Source organism: Silurus meridionalis, chromosome 27 (assembly GCF_014805685.1).
Source record: "Silurus meridionalis isolate SWU-2019-XX chromosome 27, ASM1480568v1, whole genome shotgun sequence".
NCBI lineage: Eukaryota > Metazoa > Chordata > Actinopteri > Siluriformes > Siluridae > Silurus > Silurus meridionalis.
In genome coordinates this window covers 19,068,908-19,078,480 of record NC_060910.1, presented here as the reverse complement: position 1 = coordinate 19,078,480, position 9,573 = coordinate 19,068,908, and the positions used below count along the sequence as shown (strand labels likewise).

General features: G+C 48.9%; 1 protein-coding gene across 1 annotated transcript in view; it reads right to left on the bottom strand.

The window, feature by feature from the left end:
• The window catches only part of lifra (LIF receptor subunit alpha a), a 31,178-nt gene that overhangs the window by 10,505 nt on the left and 11,100 nt on the right, over nucleotides 1-9,573 (bottom strand). Inside the window, 3 exon segments of the mRNA XM_046842374.1 lie at nucleotides 5,547-5,766; nucleotides 5,867-5,931; nucleotides 6,061-6,214. Of these exon segments, the coding sequence (XP_046698330.1) occupies nucleotides 5,547-5,766; nucleotides 5,867-5,931; nucleotides 6,061-6,214 (439 nt within the window).

Genomic DNA, 9,573 nt, shown 5'->3' with positions numbered 1-9,573 from the left:
GTATTGGGGTTGAGTGTGAGTATTGGGGTTGAGTGTGAGTATTGGGGTTGAGTGTGAGTATTGGGGTTGAGTGTGAGAGTATTGGGGTTGAGTGTGAGAGTATTGGGGTTGAGTAAGAGTGTATTGGGGTTGAGTAAGAGTGTATTGGGGTTGAGTGTGTTGGGGTTGAGTGTGAGTGTGTTGGGGTTGAGTGTGAGTGTGTTGGGGTTGAGTGTGAGTGTATTGGGGTTGAGTGTGAGAGTATTGGGGTTGAGTGTGAGAGTATTGGGGTTGAGTGTATTGGGGTTGAGTGTGAGAGTATTGGGGTTGAGTGTATTGGGGTTGAGTGTGAGAGTATTGGGGTTGAGAGTATTGGGGTTGAGAGTATTGGGGTTGAGTATTGGGGTTGAGAGTATTGCGGTTGAGTGTGAGTGTATTGGGGTTGAGTGTGAGTGTATTGGGGTTGAGTGTATTGGGGTTGAGTGTATTGGGGTTGAGTGTGAGAGTATCTCAAAGCACTTCATCACTACTGAGGTCAGAGCTACAGGTAGTCATTGAGGCAGGCGGGCTGGGGTTTCTTGGGACAGGGACAATAGTGGACTGTTTGAAGCATGAGGGGACAACAGACTGTTCCAGAGAGGTTGAATATCTCAGTGAACACCGGTGCTAGCTGGTCAGCGCAGGCTTTCAGAACCCGACCTGTGATTCCATCTGGTCCTGCTGCCTTCCTGGTATTCACTCTTGAATGCCCTCCTCACATCATGCTCCGAGATGGTGAATGTGTTTACCTCTCTGGCTCTCTCAGCGTGCATGCTGGTTGTGCCACTAGCGCGCGTGGTTAGCTGCAGCCTCGAAACGAGCGTAAAAGGTGTTTAGCTTATCTGCCAGAGAAGCGTCCGCATTCACCATTCTGGAAGATGGTGTTTTATAGTCCGTTATTGTCCTTAGTCCCTGCCACAGGCTCCTGGAGCCACCTTGTTGGAACTGTGACTCTAGTTTCCTCCCGTAGCACCGCTTTGCATCCTTCACCGCCTGCGAACACTGTAAGACGCAGCCTTTGTACCTCCATGTCCCCGGTGGCGAGCCCCATGTTGTAGGCAGCGGAGCGGGATCTCAGAGCGTCGCGGATGGTTTTATCCACCCACGGCTTCTGGTTGGGAAACGTTCTAATAGTGTTTTTTTGCACCGTATCATCCGTTAGTTTCCCGATGAATCCCACAATCGCCTCCGTAAACATGTTGACGTCATCAGAGCTGCGCCGAAACGTGTCCCAGTCTGCGTCATCCAAAGCGTCCTGCAGAGCGGCCACCGATTGGTCAGTCCAGCGCGTGACCTCCCTCTGAACCGGAGCTTCCTGTTTCAGCCTTTGTTTGTAAACAGGCATGAGGAAGATGGCAGCATGGTCCGATTTCCCAAACGGTGGACGGATTGTGCCTTGTAGCTGTTCTTAAATGTTGTGTAGCAGTGGTCCAGTGTTCTTTCGCCTGGTGGGGAAGGTGATGTGCTGATAAAAGTTCGGGAGTGCGCGCTTGAGGTTGGCACTGTTGAAATCTCCGACCACAATGAGCGCAGCGTCCCGATGCTGTGTTTGATGTTGCGTTAGTGACTCATGTAAGTCCCATACTGCAGTGTCCGTGTCCGCTTGAGGTGGAATATAAACGGCACTGACTATGACCGAGCTGAATTCCCGAGGTAGATAGAAGGGCCGACATTTGATGGTCAGTAGTTCCAGGTTTGGTGTGCAGGAGCGTGAAAGAGGAACAATGCTCGCTGTCGCACCAGTGTTTGTTCACCATCAGACACACTCCACCTCTTGAGTGTGAGTGTATTGGGGTTGAGGTGAGTGTATTGGGGTTGAGAGTATTGGGGTTGAGTGTGAGTGTATTGGGGTTGAGTGTGAGTGTATTGGGGTTGAGTGTGAGTGTATTGGGGTTGAGTGTATTGGGGTTGAGTGTGAGTATTGGGGTTGAGTGTATTGGGGTTGAGTGTGAGTATTGGGGTTGAGTGTATTGGGGTTGAGTGTGAGAGTATTGGGGTTGAGTGTATTGGGGTTGAGTGTGAGAGTATTGGGGTTGAGTGTATTGGGGTTGAGTGTGAGTGTATTGGGGTTGAGTGTGAGTGTATTGGGGTTGAGTGTGAGTGTATTGGGGTTGAGTGTGAGTGTATTGGGGTTGAGTGTATTGGGGTTGAGTGTGAGAGTATTGGGGTTGAGTGTATTGGGGTTGAGTGTGGGTGTATTGGGGTTGAGTGTGAGAGTATTGGGGTTGAGTGTGAGAGTATTGGGGTTGAGTGTGAGAGTAATGGGGTTGAGTGAGAGTATTGGGGTTGAGTGTATTGGGGTTGAGTGTGGGTGTATTGGGGTTGAGTGTGAGAGTAATGGGGTTGAGTGTGAGAGTATTGGGGTTGAGTGTATTGGGGTTGAGTGTGAGAGTATTGGGGTTGAGTGTGTTGGGGTTGAGTGTGGGTGTATTGGGGTTGAGTGTGGGTGTATTGGGGTTGAGTGTGGGTGTATTGGGGTTGAGTGTGAGAGTAATGGGGTTGAGTGTGTGTGTATTGGGGTTGAGTGTGAGAGTATTGGGGTTGAGTGTGAGTATTGGGGTTGAGAGTATTGGGGTTGAGTGTGAGTGTGTTGGGGTTGAGTGAGTATTGGGGTTGAGTAAGAGTGTATTGGGGTTGAGGTGAGTGTATTGGGGTTGAGTGTGAGTGTGTTGGGGTTGAGTGTGAGTGTATTGGGGTTGAGTGTATTGGGGTTGAGTGTGAGATTATTGGGGTTGAGTGTGTTGGGGTTGAGTGTGGGTGTATTGGGGTTGAGTGTGGGTGTATTGGGGTTGAGTGTGGGTGTATTGGGGTTGAGTGTGAGAGTAATGGGGTTGAGTGTGTGTGTATTGGGGTTGAGTGTGAGAATATTGGGGTTGAGTGTGAGTAGACAGTGGTTGAGTCTGAGTGTGTTGGGTTTGAGTGAGTAAACAGTTCCACACCTGCAGTGTACTGTGGGACAGTGAGGGTGCTGCGCTGAGAGACCGACCGAGTTCCGCGCTGCTACGGTGACCGTGACATCACTGCTGTTGCTCAGACTAATGGGAGTGCTGGACACACTCGGGGACAAAGACACAGTCGTCCAGCTGTCTTTCTCTCCGTCTCTCTTAGATACTTCATATGCTGTCAGAGCTCCATGACTGTCCCAGGGAGAGAAAGACTGAGAGAGAGACAGAGAAGAAAATTATTCAACACACACATTTTCATAATACGGATATATGTGCGTGTGCGTGTGCGTGTGTGTGTGTGTATATATACCTTCCACATCACTTGAGCTGTGTTTTCACTGGTCCTCCACACCCATATATCTGGAGCTTCAGGTCCTGAAACACACACACACATATTCCTATCATCCATATTCCTATCATCCATATTCCCTACTCCCAATATTCCTATCATCCATATTCCCTATCATCCATATTCCTATCATCCATATTCTCTACTCCACATATTCCTATCATCCATATTCCCTATCATCCATATTCTCTACTCCCCATATTCTATCATCCATATTCCTACTCCCATATTCCCTACTCCCAATATTCCTATCATCCATATTCCTACTCCCAATATTCCTATCATCCATATTCTCTACTCCCCATATTCCTATCATCCATATTCTACTCCACATATTCCTATCATCCATATTCCCTACTCCCCATATTCCCTACTCCCCATATTCTATCATCCACACACACACACACACACACACACACACACACACACAAACACACACACACACACAAACACACACACACACACAGCTGTATTATTGGTTTATATTTTTATTTATTTAATACACGGTATGTTATACAGAGCTCAGTACACACACACACACACACACACAAACACACACACACAGACACATGTCTCTTATTATTACAAAACAAAATTAGTAACCTTAATAAAAGTCACAGTAGTGTTCATATACACACACACACAGACACATGTCTCTTATTATTACAAAACAAAATTAGTAACCTTAATAAAAGTCACAGTAGTGTTCATATACACACACACACACACACACAAACACACACACACAGCTGTATTATTGGTTGATGTATTGGGGTTGAGTGTGAGAGTATTGGGGTTGAGTGTGAGTGTATTAGTTGAGTGTATTGGGGTTGAGTGTATTGGGGTTGAGTGTATTGGGGTTGAGTGTGAGTATTGGGGTTGAGTGTGTGTATTGGGGTTGAGTGTATTGGGGTTGAGTGTGAGAGTATTGGGGTTGAGTGTATTGGGGTTGAGTGTGTGTGTGTATTGGGGTTGAGTGTGTGTGTGTATTGGGGTTGAGTGTGTGTATTGGGGTTGAGTGTGAGAGTATTGGGGTTGAGTGTGAGTATTGGGGTTGAGTGTATTGGGGTTGAGTGAGAGTATTGGGGTTGAGTGTGAGTGTATTGGGGTTGAGTGTGAGTGTATTGGGGTTGAGTGTGAGAGTATTGGGGTTGAGTGTATTGGGGTTGAGTGTGAGTATTGGGGTTGAGTGTGAGAGTATTGGGGTTGAGTATTGGGGTTGAGTGTATTGGGGTTGAGTGTGAGTGTATTGGGGTTGAGTGTGAGTGTATTGGGGTTGAGTGTGTGTATTGGGGTTGAGTGTATTGGGGTTGAGTGTGAGAGTATTGGGGTTGAGTGTGAGGTATTGGGGTTGAGTGTATTGGGGTTGAGTGTGAGTATTGGGGTTGAGTGTGAGAGTATTGGGGTTGAGAGTATTGGGGTTGAGTATTGGGGTTGAGTGTATTGGGGTTGAGTGTGAGTGTATTGGGGTTGAGTGTATTGGGGTTGAGTGTGAGGTATTGGGGTTGAGTGAGTATTGGGGTTGAGTGAGTATTGGGGTTGAGTGTGAGTATTGGGGTTGAGTGTGGGTGTATTGGGGTTGAGTATTGGGGTTGAGTGTGAGTGTATTGGGGTTGAGTGTGTATTGGGGTTGAGTATTGGGGTTGAGTGTGAGTGTATTGGGGTTGAGTGTATTGGGGTTGAGTGTGAGGTATTGGGGTTGAGTGTGAGTGTATTGGGGTTGAGTGTGAGTGTATTGGGGTTGAGTGTGAGTGTATTGGGGTTGAGTGTGTATTGGGGTTGAGTGTGAGAGTATTGGGGTTGAGTGTATTGGGGTTGAGTGTGGGTGTATTGGGGTTGAGTGTGAGAGTATTGGGGTTGAGTGTGAGTATTGGGGTTGGTGTGAGAGTAATGGGGTTGAGTGTGAGTATTGGGGTTGAGTGTATTGGGGTTGAGTGAGTGTATTGGGGTTGAGTGTGAGAGTAATGGGGTTGAGTGTGAGAGTATTGGGGTTGAGTGTGTTGGGGTTGAGTGTGAGAGTATTGGGGTTGAGTGTGTTGGGGTTGAGTGTGGGTGTATTGGGGTTGAGTGTGGGTGTATTGGGGTTGAGTGTGGGTGTATTGGGGTTGAGTGTGAGAGTAATGGGGTTGAGTGTGTGTGTATTGGGGTTGAGTGTGAGAATATTGGGGTTGAGTGTGAGTAGACAGTGGTTGAGTCTGAGTGTGTTGGGTTTGAGTGAGTAAACAGTTCCACACCTGCAGTGTACTGTGGGACAGTGAGGGTGCTGCGCTGAGAGAGACCGACCGAGTTCCGCGCTGCTACGGTGACCGTGACATCACTGCTGTTGCTCAGACTAATGGGAGTGCTGGACACACTCGGGGACAAAGACACAGTCGTCCAGCTGTCTTTCTCTCCGTCTCTCTTAGATACTTCATATGCTGTCAGAGCTCCATGACTGTCCCAGGGAGAGAAAGACTGAGAGAGAGACAGAGAGAAGAAAATTATTCAACACACACATTTTCATAATACGGATATATGTGCGTGTGCGTGTGCGTGTGTGTGTGTGTATATATACCTTCCACATCACTTGAGCTGTGTTTTCACTGGTCCTCCACACCCATATATCTGGAGCTTCAGGTCCTGAAACACACACACAGATATTACATATAATTATGGAAATTCCCTTAAAGAGATATGGAGATGTAGGAACATGGGGCTGAATAGATGTGTCAGGGCGACTGCATGATGAACAATAATAAAGTAACTCACTATCCATGTGTGTGTGCAGGCTGTAGGGGGCGCTCCAGTCTCCCCAACGCCAGAAATAGTGTAGCGATGCACAGCGAATAGAAAACGAGTACTCAGTGTCTGGCCTTAACCTCTCCAACACCACAGAGGACAGGCCCACTCCGGTGTAGTTACGCTGTGGTAACACACACACACACACACACACACACACACACACACACGATCAAGATGGCGCCGGTGAGGTCGGCTGCCGTCACGACTGCTCCGGCTTCGGTTTTTCTTTTTTTTGTTTATTTTATACTTTTATTTAACTAGTTTTATTTCCATCTACACAAGATGGACACTATTAGATATGACAGAGACACTCTTATATCTATTGGTGTACAATGCACTCACCTTTCGCCGCTTTTAAACCCGGACCCATGCTGGCCGAGAGATCCTGAGGAGAACAAAGGACGCGACTGCACCGGGCGCCCGCGAGGGAAACGAGCTGGCGTCAGGAACAGGCTGAGGCACGCGCACACCGCGCTCCCTTACCTAGTATCCTGTTAGCCAACGTCCAGTCACTGGAGAACAAGCTCGACGACCTCAGGGCAAGGGTCAAGTTCCAGGGAGACATTCGGGACTGCAACCTTCTCTGCTTCACCGAGACATGGCTGAACCCAGCGGTACCGGACCACGCCATCCAGCCGGCCGAGTTTTCTCGGTTTACCGCATGGACAGAACACTGGAGTCGGGAAGTCAAGAGGAGGTGGAGTGTGTCTGATGGTGAACAAACACTGGTGCGACAGCGCGAGCATTGTTCCTCTTTCACGCTCCTGCACACCAAACCTGGAACTACTGACCATCAAATGTCGGCCCTTCTATCTACCTCGGGAATTCAGCTCGGTCATAGTCAGTGCCGTTTATATTCCACCTCAAGCGGACACGGACACTGCAGTATGGGACTTACATGAGTCACTAACGCAACATCAAACACAGCATCGACGCTGCGCTCATTGTGGTCGGAGATTTCAACAGTGCCAACCTCAAGCGCGCACTCGAACTTTTATCAGCACATCACCTTCCCACCAGGGGCGAAAGAACACTGGACCACTGCTACACAACATTTAAGAACAGCTACAAGGCACAATCACGTCCACCGTTTGGGAAATCGGACCATGCTGCCATCTTCCTCATGCCTGTTTACAAACAAAGGCTGAAACAGGAAGCTCGGTTCAGAGGGAGGTCGCGCTGGACTGACCAATCGGTGGCCGCTCTGCAGGACGCTTTGGATGACGCAGACTGGGACATGTTTGGCGCAGCTCTGATGACGCCAACATGTTTACGGAAGCGGTTGTGGGATTCATCGGGAAACTAACGGATGATACGGTGCAAAAAACCACTATCAGAACGTTTCCCAACCAGAAGCCGTGGGTGGATAAAACCATCCGCGACGCTCTGAGATCCCGCTCCGCTGCCTACAACACGGGGCTCGCCACCGGGGACATGGATGAATACAAGGCTGCGTCTTACAGTGTTCGCAGAGCGGTGAAGGATGCAAAGCGGCGCTACGGGAGGAAACTAGAGTCACAGTTCCAACAAGGTGGCTCCAGGAGCCTGTGGCAGGGACTAAGGACAATAACGGACTATAAAACACCATCTTCCAGAATGGTGAATGCGGACGCTTCTCTGGCAGATAAGCTAAACACCTTTTACGCTCGTTTCGAGGCTGCAGCTAACCACGCTAGCGGCGCTAGTGGCACAACCAGCATGCACGCTGAGAGAGCCAGAGAGGTAAACACATTCACCATCTCGGAGCATGATGTGAGGAGGGCATTCAAGAGAGTGAATACCAGGAAGGCAGCAGGACCAGATGGAATCACAGGTCGGGTTCTGAAAGCCTGCGCTGACCAGCTAGCACCAGTGTTCACTGAGATATTCAACCTCTCTCTGGAACAGTCTGTTGTCCCCTCATGCTTCAAACAGTCCACTATTGTCCCTGTCCCGAAGAAACCCCAGCCCGCCTGCCTCAATGACTACCGCCCTGTAGCTCTGACCTCAGTAGTGATGAAGTGCTTTGAGAGACCGGTCAGAGACTTCATCACTGCCTCACTACCGGACACACTGGACCCACTACAGTTTGCGTACCGTCAGAACCGTTCGACTGAGGACGCAATTGCACATCTTCTTCACACTACAATCAGCCACCTGGACCAAAGAAACGGGAATTACACAAAGATGTTGTTCGTGGACTACAGTTCAGCGTTCAACACCATAATTCCCTCCACACTCACCTCTAAGTTGGAGGTCCTGGGACTCAGCCTGCCGCTGTGTCAATGGATCTCAAACTTCCTGACGGACAGACCACAAGCTGTACGGGTGGGAAAACACACCTCATCCACCCTCACCCTCAGCACTGGAGCTCCCCAGGGTTGTGTTCTGAGCCCCCTGCTGTACTCACTGTACACATATGACTGTGTGGCCACTTCCAACTCCACAACCATCATCAAGTTTGCTGACGACACCGTTGTGGTGGGCCTGATCTCCAACAACGACGAGATGGCCTACCTACAGGAGGTTAAAAACCTGGAGAGATGGTGCCAGGAGAACAACCTTCTCCTGAACGTCAGCAAGACTAAGGAGTTGATCGTGGACTTCAGCACGAAGCAGGAGCGGTCATACCAACCGCTAAACATCTGCGGGACTCCAGTGGAAAGAGTGGACAGTTTCCGGTACCTGGGTGTTCACATCACACAGGACCTGTCTTGGTCCTGTCACATCAACACCCTGGTGAAGAAGGCCCGGCAGCGTCTGTACCATCTGAGATGCTTAAGGGACTTTAAACTACCCTCTCAGGTGCTTAATACTTTTTACACTTGCACCATTGAGAGTGTTCTGACGGGTAGCATCACTTCCTGGTTTGGGAACAGCACCATGCAGGACAGGCGAGCCCTCCGGAGGGTGGTGCATGCAGCTGAACGTACCATCCACACCGAGCTCCCTGACCTGCAGGACATCTACAGCACGCGGTGCAGGACCAGAGCCAGGAAAATTGTGAAGGACCTCAGCCATCCCAACAATGGACTTTTTTCTCTGTTGCGTTCGGGGAAACGCTTCCGCTCCCTGAAGGCGAACACAGAGAGAATGAGGAGGAGCTTCTTCCCGCAGGCCATTCGGAGTTTAAACCAGGAAACACCCAGGATCTAAAAACTGGCCCACTCTCTCCATCATCACCCTTTATTTCCCCTGCACAATCACACTTTTCGTGCTACGGCACATTATACACTGGACTTGCACAGCACAGTGCACTTTACATTTTACATTTCACATTTCATATTTTCTTTTTCATATTTATTTCATATTTTTTTATATTCTTTTTTATACCACACCATTCCGCACAAGGACACTTTACACCACACCTTACTGCACACGGACACTCATGGACAATCAAAAACCATGCCTAACTTGTTTACTGTTGTTTACTGGTTAACTGCACACTGCCATAAACATTTTCTTAGTACATTTTCTGTGTATGTGTATATATATATATAT